Source organism: Carassius auratus, chromosome 21, assembly GCF_003368295.1.
Source record: "Carassius auratus strain Wakin chromosome 21, ASM336829v1, whole genome shotgun sequence".
In the NCBI taxonomy this organism is placed as follows: Eukaryota; Metazoa; Chordata; class Actinopteri; order Cypriniformes; family Cyprinidae; genus Carassius; species Carassius auratus.
In genome coordinates, this window is record NC_039263.1 from 10,934,595 (window position 1) to 10,953,768 (window position 19,174).

At 38.7% G+C, this 19,174-nt stretch overlaps 1 protein-coding gene across 1 annotated transcript; it reads right to left on the reverse strand.

The window, feature by feature from the left end:
* Positions 1–783: 783 nt before the first annotated feature.
* Positions 784–19,024, reverse strand: LOC113038462 (T-cell immunoglobulin and mucin domain-containing protein 4-like). The gene is made up of 5 exons (XM_026195886.1): positions 18,863–19,024; positions 18,255–18,596; positions 3,851–3,900; positions 3,613–3,697; positions 784–918 (listed from the first exon to the last, which is right to left on the reverse strand). The coding sequence occupies exons 1-5, from the start codon at positions 18,915–18,917 to the stop codon at positions 875–877; spliced, it is 576 nt and encodes a 191-aa protein (XP_026051671.1). The 5' UTR covers positions 18,918–19,024; the 3' UTR covers positions 784–874.
* Between the last annotated feature and the right edge of the window lie 150 nt (positions 19,025–19,174).

The following is a 19,174-nucleotide window of genomic DNA, read 5'->3' on the forward strand; positions in this document are numbered from 1 at the left end:
AGAGATTTGTGAAAACATATTTACTTTAAAACACACCACTAAACAGCACACGTCAGTTTTTGCTTTGGTTTATTAAGATTTAAGTTTGTACAGTGTTAAAACTTTTAGGTTGACATATTTATTCAACTTCATTAAACAGTAGAGGTCGCTATTGTGAGATAAATCAAACTGCGTTTCCAGTCAAACACTCAAAACTTTTATCCCACGTGGGGATTGGACATTTCGTAATTTATTTCTGAGAAAGAAATGCATGACGTTAGATCAGAGTTTGGAAGCGTTTTACAAGAAGACTTTACAGATGACCATACAATTAGCAAACATTTTATAAGCTAGCCTATATAGTGAAAAACAACAAAAACAACAACAACAACAACACAGTAATGTAAATAAGTCTAAAATTCCTCAGATTAAAAATAATAATTGATTAATTATTCACAAATATTAGGCACTGAGAACAAACCACAATATATATATATATATATATATATATATATATATATATATATATATATATATATATATATATATATATATATATATATATATATATATATATATATATACACAAACATACATACATATATACATATACATACATAACTGAACATAAATATTGGAGCTTGATAAAAATCCTAATTTTAGATGAAAATTTCAGATGGCACTTAGAGGCTTTTGCATCTGAATTCTTCATATATATATATATATATATATATATATATATATATATATATATATATATATATATATATATATATATATATATATATATATATACGTGTTACCATGCATGTGGTTTTTTTTACAGTCATAGTGACCTCATAACTATAACACCAAATCTCTTTGTGTGGTTGTGTGGGTCGGGAAGGCTCAGGGTTTATATTCTCACGCAGCTGTTGTGTTCTCTGGAGCGCCGCAGTCCTGAAGGCAAAGCATTCAGAAAGACACGTTAATGCACAGTAAGCAAAACATGCCGTGAGTCACCTCTTTCACTTCCACTCAGCCATTGAGGCACATTCTGAGAGCCAAATTAAAACTGTATGCAGCACGAGGATCTGCTGAATTTTGTACACAGGCATATTGAATGAGCAAATTTTTCTTGTTCATGTATTAAATAAAAGTGTTCAATGCACTTTTCAAATGATATATTGTTGGTTGAGGTTTATTTGGGTTAATATGACATATGTGAACATCATAACCTGACAATGTCACATATTTCACCCCTATATATAATTGTTGGGTACAGAGGTTCGACAACCTGCAAGACATATTTCACCCGCTACACTCTTAAAAATAAAGGTGGTTCACGACGATGCGATAAGAATCTTTTCATCTAAATGGTTCCATAAAGAACCTTTTCACATCTTAAGAACCTTTCTGTTTCACAAAAGTTTCTTTGTAGCGAAAGAAGATTCTTCAGATTATAAAAAGGTAAGAAAGAGATGGTTCTTTCAAGAACCTTTGACTAAACGGTTCTTTGTGGAACCAAAAATGTTTCTTCTATAGCATAGCTGTGAATAACCTTTTAAGCAGATTTATCTTTAAGAGTGTACAGGTGCTTCTCAATAAATTAGAACGTTAAGAAAAAGTTAAATTATTGTAGTAATTCAGCTCAAATTGTGAAACTCATGTATTAAATAAATTCAATGCACATAGACTGAATTAGTTTAGTTGGTTCTTTTAATTTTTATGATTTTGGCTCACATTTAACAAAAACACACCAATTCACTTTCTTAACAAATTAGAGTACTTCATAAAACCAATAATAATAATAAAAAAAAAATTTAGTGAATTGTTGGCCTTCTGGAAAGTATGTTCATTTACTGTACATCTTCTCAATACTTGGTAGGGGGTGTTTTTGCTTTAATTACTGCCTCAATTCGGCATGGCATGGAGGTGATCAGTTTGTGGCACTGCTCAGGTGGTATGGAAGCCCAGGTTTCTTTGACAGTGGCCTTTAGCTCATCTGCATTGTTTTGTCTCTTGTTTCTCATCTTTCTCTTGACAATACATTTCAGGTCTGGTGAGTTTCCATGGTCATTCAACCAACTTATGCTGCTTTTGACAGTGTGGTCAGGTGCCAAATCCTGCTGGAAAATAAAATCAGCATCTTCAAAAAGCTGGTTAGCAGAAGGAAGCATGAAGTGCTCCAAGATTTCTTGGTAAATGGTTGAAGTTTCTTGGGTTTTCAAAAAACACAACGAACCAACATCAGCAGATGACATTGCACCCCAAATCATCACAGACTGTGGAAACTTAACACTGGACTTCTTCACCCTTCCTCCAGACTCTAGGACCTTGGTTTACAAATCAAAAACAAAACCTGCTATCATCTGAAAAGAGGACTGTCAGGAGAAATGGGCTGGATTCAGTTGCGGGTTTACACTGAGCTTTATTGAAAGCAGATGAAACAAGGCAGATGAGTATCGTTCCACAGTTTAACTCGTTCGACAGCCGAAACCCAGAGAAATGAGAGCAGGAATTTTCTAGGAGTACTGCATTCGTGAGAACAAGAGGCAGAGCAAAACAGCAAAAAACACTGGAGCCTGAAGACAAGACAAGACAAGACAAGGTGAGTACAGAGACCAGCTCGAGCTATTGGTAAGAGTTCCAACAGTCTGGCCACGAACAGAGAACCACAGGGAATTATAAAGGGAAAAAAATTTGAAGTACATTGAGAACAGGTGGCGAACAATTAAGGTTAACTAAGGAGAAACTAGGAGGGCGGGGAAAACAAATCAAACAGGTGGACGCAGTGAGCTGTCAAACCATTCCAAACACACATTCACAACCCCAAAAGGCAGGTGATTAGCCCCAAACCCTGACAAGGACTTTGGACCACTGGGCATTGGTCAACAGTCCATTTCTTCTTCTCCTTAGCCCAGGTGAGATGCTTCTGACATTGTCTGTTAAACAGGAGTGGCTTAACAAGATGAATAACATGCTTGGATACAGCACTCTGTGATCAGCCAGCTTATCGGCAATTCATTTTTGTTAATTACAATCCTTGTGAAGGGTGTCAATGATTGTCAGAGACCATTTGAAGGCTCAGGAAACCTTTGCAGGTGTTTTCATTTGATTAGCTGATTGGCATGTCATGATATTCTAATTTGTTGAGATTGTGATTTGGTGGGTTTTTGTTAAATGTGAGCCAAATAATCACAGTTAAAAGAACCAAACTACTTCAGTCTGTGTGCATTGAATTTATTTAGTACATGAGTTTCACAATTTGAGTTGAATTACTGAAATAAATGTACTGAAATAAATGTACTTTTCGTCGACATTCTAATTTATTGAGAAGCACATGTATATATTAGTACATTAATGTTTTAAATGACAATGAGAATGACCATTGAGACCTTAATAAAATAAATATATTACAAAATTCGACAATACTTCATCAAAAATAATGTCACTTTGCAAAAAAATAAATAAAAGTATTTTCTTATTCTAATTATTTTTTTTACTCTCTTTTAAGTTTGGACTAAAATGTGACCTGTACATATTCTTGAGAGATTTCATGAACTTTTTATGTTTGTTATTTTACAAGTATTTAATATTTCTCTAGACTCCAGAGCTAAACCATTAAATATAATTACTTGCTTCTCTACTTACTGAACAGAAGTGCAATAATTAAACCCGGGATGAAGACAAGGGCTCCCACTCTTACAGTATTTATGACAAATGTTTCCATTGTATCCTAGAAGGAGACACAACAGGTAACACCTTCTTTAGGTCCAAAACATATCATATCAATATGCATTTACATACAGAAACTACCTACAACAAATTCAAGACAAAATATGGATTGACAGCAAATGCAGAACTACTAATGTATGTGTCTGTGCAATACCTCACTTTGGACCACCGTAACGGCTTCCTCCATGTAGATGTCAGTAGCTTCTGAAATAAACCATCATGTTTATATCTACTCTTCTCATGCATTGTCTCATATTGCTGAATCACTTTCAGTGTTGATTAAACGTGGTCATGATTATATACATACCAGCATTAGACTTTTCTGATATGATATAAAGCTCAGGAATGAGTGTGGTTTGGCCTGATACATAGTAGTGTCATGATTCTGCCTTCATGTCCTGACTTTTCTCTAGTCTTGAGACAGGATCATGACAGACCCGTGTTTTGTGTACAAGCACATGGCCTTGTCTTTGGGCCATGTGCTTGTGTTGTCTCGTCCCCTTGCCCCGCCCCCTTGTTATCCTAGTCTTGTTGTGATTGCCTTATCTGTGCCACCTGTTGTGTCTTAATTAATTCTCCTATTTAGATCCCCTAGTGTGCTCTGTCTTTTGTCGGTTCATTGTGATTGTTCCTCATTGTGATTGTTCCACATTGTGATATGTGTTACTCCATGTTCCTGTGATATATTGTTACTCGGTGTTGCCCTTGGAAGAAGACGTTGTGAGACCTGTTATTGTTTATTTGTAGTTAGTGTTCTTGTGTTTCGAGTCTTTGTTTATCTTGTCTAGTTAAGTCATTTAGTGTCTACCCTAGTCAGTGTTTTCCCCCTCGTGGGTTTTGTTTTCCCTTTTTTGTTAATAAACCCTGTGTTTGTGACATTCTGCATCTGAGTTCATCCCAACCCCTCCACGTAACAAGTAGACTGCATTAAAACAAAAATGGTTAGTTCAGGGTTATTTGAATTTCTTATCATAGTGACTTTTGAGCACTGGTGAAATGTTCACCGACCATTGTGTTCCAACTATTAGCATTGGTAATTCATGTTATAAATGATGGTTTATAATTTGGTAAATAAATCTATTTGTTAATGGATTATTAATTAATCAATTTAATTAATGGAAATACAGAAAAAAGTGTGTTGGTTATTGTTTTTATTATTGTTTTATTTGTTTTTGAAAAATCTGCATTTATTAAATAAAAAATACAGTAGAAAAATAATGAAATTTTGATCGAATTTAAAATAACTGTTTTTTTCAGTGTCACATGATTATTAGGGAATTATTATAATATACTGATTTGTTTAACTGTTATTTGATGAATAGAATTTTCAAAATAGAACATTATAAATGTCTTTAATGTCACTTTTGAATATTTAAAGGGACAGATCACTCAAATTTGGTCATAATTATGTAGTTCAAAACCTGTATGATTTTTTCTCCTGTTGAAAAAAAGAAAAGAAAAAAACATTAACAGTTGATGGTAGCCATTAACTTGCATAGTATTTTTTTTTACTCCATATTATGGAAGTCAAAGGCCACACTGTAAAAAAAATTTTTTTTTACTGTTTTATTTTACAGTTTTTTTTCCACGTTAATTAAGAAATACAGTTTTAAATTTGATTGATTAGTTTGATTTTTTTCACATAACACAAACTAAAATCAGTGCACTATATCTGTGTATTTACAGTATGTGTGTGTGTTGACTCGTTTGCCATTGGTGGGAATGCCAACAAAAACGTCATGACAGTTTATGCCATGGGGGAAAACAAACCATTTGAATTAATGCGCAGAGACCTTTTTAGGCGTTTGATCTTTATGTTTTTTATTTTTATTTTTACTTGGAGCTGAAATTTTTGCTTGGTGCAGTGCCGAAAAGCCTGTGCTGTGTGGTGTTCTGTACCTCTGTGTTTTCTGTAAGTTGTTTCTGTGCTGTGTTTTCTGTAAGTTGAAAACCCCGAAGTGTAGATGTAATTGACTGATAGACAGATGGACTGAGCGGGTAGCAGATAGGCTTCACTACTTACTCTGCAATGATCTGTCATTAGTCCTGTCCCTGTAACAGACACGCCAGATTTCATCACCAACCATCACAGCGCACTTCCTGAGTATTAATTACTCCCACCTGCTCCTCATCCACCGGCAATCATCACTTCCCATAAATACCACAGTCAGCGTATGGTCTTATTTGCAACAAAGCCTAACCTGCACGCTTACTCTAAGGACTAAACTATCTCTCTGCTTACCTCTCTCCAGCGATCTCTAAGTCTCCATCGTGTGTGTGTCCACTACCTCCAGCATCTTGTGTTCTCCACCAATGCATGCGATCATCACGACTACCTGTAGCACCATTACCTCACAGTGCACTACCTGCTCCTCTGCTTGTGCCTCAATAAACCGTGTTCTACTGTTATTACAGCCTCCTGTCCTAGTTTACCGTAACAGCAAATTAGGCCTTCGAGTCACATTATTTAGCTCAAGTCTACATAGGATTTTCTTCTGCCACCTTATTCTAAGCAGAGTCTCAGTAAATTGTGAACCATTTGTTATCTTCTCATGTCTTTTCACAGTTTATAATAATAATAATAATACATTTTATTTATAATGCGCTTTTCTCACACCCAAAGCGCTACAACAATGTAAAAAAATATTAAAATGCATAATTAAATGATACAATATAAAACAGCTAAATAAATCAAATCAAAACCCTAATCAACAGCTTAATCAGGATAAGCAATTTTAAAGAGGTGTTTTCAACAGTTTCTTAAAAGTACTTAGTGTAGGAGCACTTCGAACATTCAAAGGAAGCGTATTCCATAACCTTGGAGCAGCACAAGAAAAGGCTCTCTGTCCCATAGTTTTTAATCTGGAGTGGGGCTGATAAAGAAGAAGAGAATCAGCAGAGCGAAGAGGACGAGAAAGCATGTAAGGAGTAACTAAATCACAAACATAAGAAGGAGCCAATTCATGCACAGCTTTATGTTAAAACACGTTTTAAACTTAATACGCGATTAAACTGGAAGCCAGTGCAAGTTACAGAGGACACCACTGATCAGCTGCCGTGAGGCTGTGTGAGTGAGAACACATACTGCTGAGTTGAAGCCGTTTGATAGATTTTGTTGATAGACCAATGTAAAGAGAATTGCAGTAATTCTTGAAGTGATCAAAGCATGGATAAGCCTTTCAGTATCAGGTGTAGAAAGGAAAGGCCTAATATCAAATATCACACCGAGGTTACGAGCTTGTATAGACGGCAGTACAGAGCTGTTATCCAGTGTGAAATTCAAACTGCTACTTTTTTGGATGGCTGCTGGTAACCTCTGCCTTTGAGGTATTTAATTTTAGAAAGTTGTGAAGCATCCATACTTTTAAGTCCTGCAAACATTCAGAGAGGATTGTAGAACAAACTGTAACATCAAACTTTGAACTAATGTATATTTGGGTATCTTCAGCATAAAAATTATATCCAAGACCGTGTTTTCTAATGATTTCCCCCAGAGGAAGTATATACAGTAAATGCTAAACATTATGGGCCCCAAAACATGATCTGACTAATGTCTGATTTGTTATTTCCCAGAACAACAAACTGGAATCTATTTGTAAGGTAGGGTCTGAACCATTCAAACACAGTGCCAGAGATACCGAGCCAACTCTTTAGTCTATCAAAAAATATGGAGTGACATACTGTGTCAAATGCTGCACTCAGGTCAAACAAAACCAAAATGGTAGAGGCACTAGAGTCAGCTGAAACCAGGACCCGTACGTGTTTGGGTCTATATTTTAAATGATCAGCCGGGTCCGAGTCGGGTCTGAATCTATTACTTTGGGTCCCAGGTCTTTAACATTGTGTGTAATAACCGTGCAATTGGAGTCATCAGACCCGGAGAACACCTGACCGTGATCAGACACTGCTTGTGTTTTTTGTAACTTGCAACTTGTAAAATTAGGAAAAGAAAAGAGTTAGCCAAAAAAAAGGAAAAAAAGCGATCTCTCTCTGTCTGCCGTAAGAAGCAGAGTGCGCAGACTCAGAGTTAATGCAAGTGCACGCACAGTAATAATGCTTGCACAATTGACACACTCATATTTAATATATTTCAAATCAGCAACAAGATCTGAGGTGAACTGTCACATGTTTTCTATGACGCTCAAATTGTGTTAAAAAGCATATTTTAGGTTGATCCAGCTAGCACGCATGTGCAGTCTTGAACGCGTACCATGTTTCTATGGCAACACAATGACTTTTACCGCCAAACCGAGCTTTACATTTTCTCCCATTTTTGTAATAATATAAATCGGTTCCCCAAACTAGTGCTCCTCTCGTCAGCCCCTCCTTGGCCGTTTCCTCTGAGGAGGGATCTACTGACTCAGAGACAGGGCACCATTTGGCACCCACGTCCAGACCTTTGGAAACTCCATGTCTGGGATGCAGAGGTTCTAGGTGACCTACCCCAAGAGGTAGTGAACACCATCACTTCGGCAAGAGCACCATCTACGAGACACGCTTACACCTTGAAGTGGAACCTGTTCGTCAAGTGGTGTTCTTCTCGCAGAGAAGACCCCCAAAGATGCCCGATTGCGATTGTGCTTTCCTTTTTGCAGCAACGGCTGGAGTGAAGGCTGTCTCCCTCCACCCTCAAAGTCCAGGTTGCCACTATTGCTGCGTACCACGACCCTGTGAATGGGAAGTCTTTGTGTAAGCATGATCTCATCGTCAGGTTTCTTTAAGGGTCTAGGAGGTTAAATCCTTCCCGGCCCCCCTCTATACCTTCCTGGGACCTGACTCTAGTGCTTAAATCACTACAGCAGGGCCCATTCGAGCCTTTGCATTCAGTTGAGCTAAAGTTTCTTTCACTGAAAACTGGTCCTGGTAATCTCCCAGGTACGGGAGGCCCCGGCCTGGCTATGTGCCCAAGGTTCCCACTACACCCTTCAAAGACAAGGTGGTGAATTTGCAAGCGCTGCCCCTGGAGGAGGCAGACCCAGCCCTGGCTTTGCTCAGTCCCGTCCGAGCATTGAGATGCTACGTAGACTAGACACAAAGCTTCAGGACCTCAGACCAGCTCTTTGTCTGTTACGGAGGCTGGCAGAAGGGGAGTGCCTCTAAGCAAAGGATGGCCCACTGGATTGTGGATGCCATAGCCCTGGCTTATCAGGCTCAGGGTGTGCCCTGCCCATTCAGGTTGCGAGCTCACTCAACTAGAAGTGTTGCATTCTCCTGGGCGCTGACTCGTGGCACCTCAGTGACAGATATTTGTAGAGCTGCGGGTTTGGGCGACCCCAACACGTTCGCTAGGTTCTATAGCCTTCATGTAGAGCTGGTATCCTCCTTTGTTCTCACCTCAAATGGGTAGTGGCACTGAGAGGCCCCGGTTAGTGTCGGCTTGCTTAAACTGCTCCAGAGTGTCCGTACTGTAGACCCTGTTGAGATCCTCCATCACCCTAGGCAGCTGGACGTGGCGGAATGTCCGGCGCCAGGCCTTCATGATGAATCTGCGAGAACTATGGAAGGCCAGGTTCCATACTGAGACCTAAGCGGTACTCGTATGTGTATAGTTCACGGTATAGCCTTAGAGCCCGTGTTTCCCCGGCAGACTTCTGCCTTCCCAAGAGGGTTTTAATCACCTCAAATTTCTCCATATACACCTAAACGGATGCTATATGTGTATTTGATCTTTGAAGGATGGGGCTTCCGCAGCGTCCCTGTTTAAAGCGGAACGGATACGTTTTCCCAGTGTTATCCAATCTTACCCACTGAGGTAGTGCTTTGACATTGGTGAGTGGAACTACTTGTTCCGAGCCCGGGCCTACACCTAATAGGGGCGCAGGCAGCTTGCACAGGGCACTGGAAGGGGCAGCACCCATGGCGCTTTGGTAGATCCCATTTTTTCGACTGAAAGGGAATGTCTCGGTCACATTCAGGGAATGAGGGTTACCATACATAACCGAGACATTTGTTGTTCATAGAAATTCTGTGGATAATTGATGTTCTTAAAAATAAAATGCAAAGAAAACACAAATCTTATGGCCCGTATGACGTCGGAAAGCATATAAACAAGTATGTTCCTTTGTATTACAAAACTTAAGTATTTCAAAGTATTCTAAAGTATTTAGATTAAGTTACTAAACTTGAGTAATCTAACGAAATACATTACTGATTACTTTTTAAAGCTTGTATTTTGTAATCTGTAGTGAAATACATTTTAAAAGTAACCTTACCAGCCCTGCTTATTCCTGACTTCTTCTGAGCTTTGTTCTTAAGCCCGTTCACACCAAGCACAATAAGATAATGATAAAGATACAGTATAGTTCTAAAAATCATTCTCAATATTAAAGAATACCAGAGTCCACGCTACAACTATAACGATAAAGGCACAGAGAAACTGTATCATTGGAATCATTTTCAGAATTATTTTTTCCAGCTGATGAATAATACAATCATGGACAGCCAATCCATCCTGCTATAACAAGCTCTAGAATTTAAAGCGGCAGATGCACATTCGCTGGTGTGGACGCTAATATAATTATTTTTATAGTTATCTTTATACTTATCGTGCTTGGCGTAAAAGGGGCTTTACCCATAGCCAGCAACATTTATTTTTTGAGTGGTTCCTGTCCAGATATTCTTTTTCTCAGCCATTATAATGCTGTTTTTCAGCTTTGAAAATAGCTGGATTTTATTATTTTCCACCTCCTCCAAAATAACTGCAATTCCATGCTTTGAACATTCTGGGTTTTGATGTAATTTCTATGAACACATGGCTGAATGGCAAGGGGACTTAAATAGGAACAATTATTGAGCAAAAAAAGCAACAGGTCTGCACAACAGTACATTAAAGTTTTTTAAAACCCATCTTTTTTCAATTGTGGTTAAGTAGCTTATCAATATTAAATAAGAAATAATATTTATATGAAATTGTGAAACTCTAGGCACTGGGATAAGAAAAGAGCACATTTTAACTCTGTGTGTGGAGGTATATAATTTTTTGCAGAACAAATTAATGTTGCATTATTACCCAACTCCTACATAATGTTGTAGCAGCACTGGGTTGTACATAATAATTAACTCAAATGATATATTGGGGAATTTCAATAATTATTCAGGAATATGATTAATATATATCTCATATGACAGTTACACTAAATTTTATTGAAGATGAAAAATAGCTCAATTGCCTATATCAATAACTCATTACAGGACGCTGTAATTTACTAATTAATATGTCAATATGCCATTCTTCATATCAATTATAGTGATATCTCTTATAGTAAATTACCGCAAATCAAACAGTGGTTTGTCCAGCAAACGGCCGTAAGATTAACTTATCAATTTTCAATAAAGTTATCACTTCTTATAATTCAAGGAAAAATATTCTCTGGCCATGAAAACATTATCCTATCATTATGATGAATTTAGTTGCTCAAAGTAAAGCTTGTATGTAGCTAGATCAGGCATCTCATTGACTCGTAATGTGAGCGATTAAGAGACAATCATGAATATATATATGGGTTTTTAATAATTTAACTAATAATACATCAAACTACAAATCACACAGAGTAAATATGCGTACGACAATACAGACAGTAAACTTTGTACAAGACATAACGGAATCCAAATAAGGGAGAGAAAGAGAGAGAGAGAGAGAGAATGAATGAGAGATAAGGGACGAGAGAGGGGTGAGATAGAACGTGATCACAGACTAAGCTCAGTTATGCAAACTCACAGACAGTAACCCTTGAAAGACAACAACAAATCAAATCATAGACAAACGTTAAAGCAGCATTTAAATCTCCACAGAAAATGATATTTGCAGGGTCTCTGTGTGACGCCAGACCGGCGCGCGTGTGAGCTGCGCTGGAGCTTGGCGTGAGCATGGTCTCTTTGTCTGCCGAGGCTGCTGCGGAATCGAGCGGTATTTGAAAGGTCCAACAAACAATTTTTCAGACCTTCATTGGTTGTTCACGCGAACAGAGGCGTGAACCATCTCAAGCCATAAGAGCTGACCGAACAAGGTCCATCCTCTCTTCGTTCTCTTACACGCTGCTCTCCTGCTTCGATCCTTGTCGCTCCCGCTCATCCCTCTGCGCGGCCTGCGCTCCTATCGCCGTCCCCCTCAGCACAGGGGCTGAGAGGACAGCCATTCTCATGGCTCCTTCGGAAGCTTTTGTTTTCGTTGTTTTGTTTTCTTTTCTTTACTAAGTTTATTCGCCTATTCGCCTCTCCACACGAGGAAGATGAATTCTGAAACACTGCCTTGTTAAACCTTTCAAATACCGCGCGATTCCGCAGCAGCCCGGAAGATGAACGAACACTCCTTGCCACAAAGGACCACGCTGCTCCAGCTCACGCCAAGCTCCAGCGCAGCTCACACGCGCGTCGCCGGTCTGGCGTCACACAGAGAGTCTCTGCAAGTATCATTTTCTATGGAGATTTAAATGCTGCTTAAAGTGTTTCTATGATTTGAGTCGTTGTTGGCTTCCAAAAGTTTACTGTCTGTGAGTTTGCCTGACTGAGCTCATTCTGTGACCAAGCTCTGTCTCACCTCTCTATTGTCCCTTATCTCTCATTCAGTCTCTCTCTCTCTCTCTCTTTCTCTCCCATATTTGGATTCCGTTATGTCTTGTACAAAGTTTACTGTCTGTATTGTCGTACGCGTATTTACTATGTGTGATTTGTAGTTTGATGTATTATTAGTTCAATTATTAAAAACCCATATATTCATGATTGCCTCCAAACCGCTCACATTACGAGTCAATGAATTGTCTGATTTTTAGCTACAAGCTTTACTTTGAGACTAAATTTATCATAATGATAGGATAATGTTTTCATGGCCAGAGAATATTTTTCCTTGAATTATAAGAAGTGATAACTTTATTGAAAATTGATAAGTTAATCTTACGGCCGTTTGCTGGACAAACAACTGTTTGATTTGCAGTAATTTACAGTAAGAGAGATCACAATAATTGATATGAAGAATGGAATATTGACATATTGAGTAAATTACAGTGCCCTGTAATGATTTATTGATGAATGCAATTGAGCTATTTTTCATAATCAATAAGATTTAGTGTAACTGTCATATGAGATATATATTAATCATATTCCTGATTAATTATTCAAATTCCCTATATATCATTTGAGTTAATTATTATGTACAACCTAGTGTGGCTACAGCCATTTGTGGTTTAAGGACTCAGGAGTTTAGCTCATGTAATGTTAAGTTCGAATCTTTGGATGTGTTGCCAACTTTACCGAACTTTGAATCATTGTGTAGCATATCAGACCCGAACATGACCAATTAAAGATTTGATCGGGAGCATAGTTGAAATATGAGGAGCCGATTTCCACAGGAAGGCAACAGTATATTGTAAATCAAGTCCTAGCCCCATAAGTCAAAAGCAAGTCCACTAACCAACCAACTCTTTCACAGAACAGCTTTCAACATTAACACCATTAAAACAATTATTGACAATTTCAATTCATAATAATAATAATAATAATAATACCTTACATTTATATAGCGCTTTTCTAGACACTCAAAGCGCTTACATGGTCATGGTCTCCTCATCCACCACCAGTGTGCAGCATCCACCTGGATGATGCGACGGCAGCCATAGTGCGCCAGAACGCCCACCACACACCAGCTTACTGGTGGAGAGGAGACAGAGTGATGAAGCCAATCAGCAGATATGGGGAAAATAGATTGTCAAATTTGGGGTAAGTAATCCAGATTGAAGGTCAAAGAGATGCACAGCATAGCCATCACATCTAAACCCATGATAGTAATCATGATCACAAGATCTATGAATTGATTTCCCCCACCTTGAAGGCAAAAACCAGACCTAAATTCCTTTAAGGGGACCCTTTAAACCTCTGGACCCGTATTCATAAAGATTCTAAGAATCCTCTCAGAAAACTCTTAATTTAGCATAAAAACTTTCACATAGCTTAAGAGCGATTCGGGACCGATCTGAGAGCAACTCTGAGTAATGAAAAGACAAAAACTTTCATCTTCGTGAGGAGACTGGGTTGACCCCGTTCCATGTATGACACAATCTTTTGAAGACTGTGATTGGTTGGTTGTCCAAGAAGGAAACTTTTTTTTTCCTATTTGACTGTTCTGTCTCACACACTCACACTATATGTGTGTATGTCACCGGGGTGGACTCGGATGATCAGCCACCCCTGACTTAGACACCACCGTGAGGAGCCGACACCACAGGTCCACAACAGATGGACAACGCAGACATGCGGTAATTTCAAGGAATAATAATCTTTATTGAACACAATATAATCAAGGAGCAGAAACGGGATAGACTTCAGTGTCCTCTAAGTCTTCTTCAGCTAAGGATAGGTACTGATCGTATGTCACAGTTTCGCCCTGACGGCGACTTCACCAATGGGGCGGCTCTCTTCAGGACTCGGCCAGTACTTCCAGACTCAGAAGGCAAGTAGGGAGGTAAGAAGTCTTCTCAGTACAGGAAGCTGGTGTCAGTGCACGTGAGTGAGACAGTGGCTTAAAAGCTTACTTCACCAGCGATGCTGCATAGTTCCAGACTCAGACGGTAAGTAAGAGGTTAAGGATTTTCCCCAGCAATATGTTCCTCCCTAGGGACGGTAAGGCTGATCAGAGGTCTCAATCCATTCGTTACACTCCCGTGGGGGATATTCAATCCACAATTCCTCTTCAGCACACTCTGAAACACATAGCTTCCCCAACAGTCAGATTTACATTCACTGTATCCTCTTCAAGCTTTTCGAATGTTTGTAAGATGAATTCAATTCACTTATCTTTCTCTCTCCCTTCACAGTGCAGATCCAATCGATAAATCAGTCCAGCAAATTCCCACAGACGAACTCTGTTCCAGCAGACTTCAATGGGCAGCTTTCACCCCAATGAGGCTTCACCACAGCCTAAGTACACTCCAAATGGAGATGACTTCAATAGGAAACCTTTTCCCCGGATACTTCAACAGGAAATCTTCATACCCAAATAACTTCCCTGAGCAAGCTTGTGCCCAATACTGCTCCACAAAAACCCACTCGCTCTAAACTTCTCTGAATAGCCCTTTTATCTTTGGCTTGTAAATCAGGCCGGAACGATGTTTCTACCACACCCGGAACCGGAGTGGGATGTGTCGCACACAAATCGTTCCCTCTGGAAATTCATGACTCGTCAAGAGGGTTCCGCTCGCTGAGCGTTTTTGTCACCCGTGACATATATAAATCCTTTTTTTTATTTACCATGCTTTTAATTTCCTATAAGGTATTTGATTGGCTTAGAATGATAAAAATTGTTCCACTCTTTTAATCTACAGTGATTGCTGTCCTATTTAAATGGCGGTTTGTATGTTGGTTTTAATGTATCAAACATGGAATCAAAACCAAGAAGGGCAAGAAAGCCAAACTGGACAGAGGAACAGTGTTTACTGTTAGCCCAGTTAGTGGATGAACACAAGGCCATTCTTAAAGGAAAATTTGGGCCAGGTGTCACAGCAAGGGACAAAAAGCAGACATGGGAGCGTATAGCACAAACTATTAATGGTTCATTCCCCTTGCTTGTGCGCACCTATAAGCCTGCTATTTTCATAAATGCAGATTTTTAAGCCTGCAAGGTGGGAATTTCCAGTGGAAACGAAATGAACTACTACACAATAAGATGTTCTGAAAGTGCTGTAATTGTTTGTGTGATCACTCTGCTTACAGAAGGTTGTGACAGACCCAAATCATCCCTGTTGCATTGTTGCATTCTCCCAGTTGCCAAATATCGTAATGTAGTGATTACTTTAATTTCTGGTGCTATGGCATTTCTGCGCTTTGTCGGATATGTTAGCACGTCTCTAATAAGATCAGTGACAAACATGATCCCTGCACGATCTAATCTATAGTGTCTATTAACTCACTGTCATCCATTGTCTGCAACACATTTCTTCTGTCTCTTCATCTTTCTGCCATTTTCTCCTCTGCTAAAGAAACTCTTAAGCCTCTTAAAAGTCCTTGTCTGTGCTCCTAACAAGTTTGACCTTAAGACCTCTTTTAAGGGCTAAAAACTTTACCAGGATTTTTTCTTTAATTGTAAGAGAAAACGCCCAGCTTTCTAAGAATTTTGTCACTAGGAGCTACTTTTTGCATTAAGATTCTTTATGAATACGGACCATGGTCTCCACAGAACGTCCTTATGTCAAAGAATGGTACATAAACTGTCTTTTACAGATGTAGATGCACCAAAATAAACTCAGAAAAACTTATAAAGGAAGTCCATTGCTTAACTTCATATCATACACACTCACCTAAAGGATCATTAGGAACACCTGTTCAATTTCTCATTAATACAATTATCTAATCAACCAATCACAAGCAGGTGCTTCAATGGATTTTGGGGTGTGGTCCTGGTCAAGACAATCTCCTGAACTCCAAACTGAATGTCAGAATGGGAAAAAAAAAGGTGATTTAAGCAATTTTGAGTGTGGCATGGTTGTTGGTGCCAGAAGGGCTGGTCTGAGTATTTCACAATCTGCTCAGTTACTGGGATTTTCATGCACAACCATTTCTAGGGATTACAAAGAATGGTTTGAAAAGCGAAACACATCCAGTATGCAGCAGTCCTGTGGGTGAAAATGCCTTGTTGATGCTAGAGGTCAGAGGAGAATGGGCCAACTGATTCAAGCTGATAGAAGAGCAACTTTGACTGAAATAACCACTCGTTACAACTGAGGTATGCAGCAAAGCATTTGTGAAGCCACAACACGCACAACCTCGAGGCGGATGGGCTACAACAGCAGAAGACCCCACCGGGTACCACTCATCTCCACTACAAATAGGAAAAAAAGGCTACAATTTGCACAAGCATCACAGAATGAGAACATGGATCAATCATGCCTTGTTACCACTGTGCAGGCTGGTGGTGGTGGTTTAATGGTGTGGGGGATGTTTTCTTGGCACACTTTAGGCCCCTTAGTGCCAATTGGGCATCATTTAAATGCCACGGCCTACCTGAGCATTGTTTCTGACCATGTCCATCCCTTTATAACACCCTGAGCAATATCTAATTGGTCAAGACAACATTTGAGGTGCTTCCGCATCGTTAGCCAACGCCCAACCACCGGCTTCCCAAGACGTCACTTCAACGACTACTGAAGTTCCAGCCAATCAGCAACCTTGGGAAACATCCATGTAACGTACCTCCGGACTGACCTAAACTGGTGTATCTAATATAATTTAACCTCATTGATGAACTTTTTACAGTGTACCAGCAAATGTTTGTTAACACACACTTTTCAAAATACCTTATTTTATGTTCAACAGAAGAAAGAAACTCTAAAAGGTAAAGTCATGACATTTGCCAAGTATGGTAACCCATACTCAGAATTGGTGCTCTGCATTTAACCCATCCAAGTGCACACACACAGCAGTGAGAAGTGAACACACACCTGGAGCAGTGGGCAGCTATATATCCAGCACCCAGGGAGTAACTAGAGATTCAGTGCCATGCTCAAGGGCACTTCAGCCATGGTGTTGAGGGTGGAAGAGAGTGCTGTTCATTCAGTTCCGGCCAGCACTGAGACTATAACCGGTGACTTTCAAGTAACTAGTCCAACTCTCTAACCATTAGGCCACAGCTGATTGGTGGAATAACTTGAGGGTGAGTAAATTACATCTTTAGATGACAACTGATAAATCATTTTTGCTTAAATGGGTCATATGATGCAATTTAAATGTTTTTCTTTCTCTTTGGACTGTTACAAGCTCTTGCTACATGAAGAAGATCTGTAAAGTTGCAAAGACTAAATTCTCAAACCCAAAGAGTTATTCTTTATCAAAGTTAAGACTCATGCCCCCTTAAAACGCCATGTTCAAACACACCCCCACATGTCTGCTTCACTTTGTGGAAATATTTGCATAATGCCGCCAAAATGTTCACACAAAGAATGAAGGCGTGGTTTCAGAAACTGCAATTAGTGTTGAAGCAGCCATGTCAGGGAGATGCTGTGTGTATCTGGGTGAAAGCAAAAGTACTTTATTTGGCCTTCTGAAAGTAGATGCATTTAGGAATCTTTAAGATTACTTACAGCAAAACAGCAAATCATTTTATAGACGACTGTTTCACGAATCTAGGAGAGGAGGTCATTCTGACTTTTGCTAGGACAATCTGGCACTTCCGAATCAGCTACTGGAAGTATGTTTTGTTATTAGTTTAAGTATTTGCTATTGAATGTTCAACTTCTGAGTTTTGTGCATAGTGTGTGTGTGTGTGTGTGTGTGTGTGTGTGTGTTAGATAGAGAGAGAGAGAGAGAGAGAGAGAGAGGGTTACACAGTTTAAGTCGGTTAAAATGTTTTTCTATTTTAATAAAACTCTGTTTTAAATGTTATTTATTCCAGCTGAATGTTTTTGCAGCAGTCATCATTTGATTTATCCTTGAAAAAGGTATTTAAAAAAAAAGTCCTACTAACCACAAAATTGGGAGTAGTAGACTAGCAGAATGATTGTTTTAAACAATTAAATCACTTGGATTTAGTCATTTCAATTGTTTTAGCACTGGAAAGCTATGCTTTAAACACTTACCGTCATTAACAATCAAGTGGACGTAATACATCTCATCATTAAACGGTCCAGGTACATGTATGCGGCATCCATATTTGCCAGAGTCTGTTTTTGTAATGTTTAAGATGGTCAGAGACACATCTCCATGCTGTATTTCTCCCGCCAGCTGGTATCTGGATGATATTTCCCTCACCACTTTATCTCCATCACTTCCGATAATTTCATTACCACAACCCATAGTGGGAATGTCTCCTTTCATCCAGCATATGTGACACTTTCCATGATATTTGCTGTCATATTTGCATGGCAAAATGACACGATCAGCCTTGAAACTCTGTACAGTGACATCGCTGCATTTTGAAACTGAGAGAAAGATAGAGAATGTTTGTTGTTGTTGTTTTACCAACCTTGAATTTTATATTTAGATCATAAAATTTAATCTATACAAAACATTTATTAAGTTAACATAGCCAACACAATTCTAACCTTATTCTAGAAAAAAAAAATAAAAAAAGATTCTGGGTTTACTGCATAATTAAATACTACGTAAATAAAACACATTTTATAAATTTCCTCACTGTAACAAATTAATGATTGTACCAACATTTCAGTATAAATTTGAAACTCACTTGTGAGATAACAGAGAACCCAGGATGCAAAGAACCAGCTGTGAAGATAATTCATATTAAAAATTTTCTCTTTCTCTGCGAGTAATGCTCAAGACAACTTCATCTCTTCATGCTTTTCTCCATTCACCTTCTCAGCTTTTCTTAAATGTGCAGTCAGACTTCTTTTTTTAGAGTTTCACTTCCATATGTGACCTACTGCTTTTTGTCAACTTCAAATAATGAAAGAGAGATTTGTGAAAACATATTTAGTTTAAAACACACCACTAAACATCACAGGCGAGTTTTTGATTTGATTTATTAAGATTCAAGTTT

Coding starts and splice junctions, on each gene's coding strand:
- LOC113038462 (XM_026195886.1), bottom strand. CDS start 18,917: ATGAATTATCTTCACAGCTGGTTCTTTGCATCCTGGGTTCTCTGTTAT. Junction 3,901..18,254: donor CCACTTGATTGTTAATGACG/GTAAGTGTTTAA, acceptor GGTTTATTTCAG/AAGCTACTGACATCTACATG. Junction 3,698..3,850: donor TTACGGTGGTCCAAAGTGAG/GTATTGCACAGA, acceptor GTCTCCTTCTAG/GATACAATGGAAACATTTGT.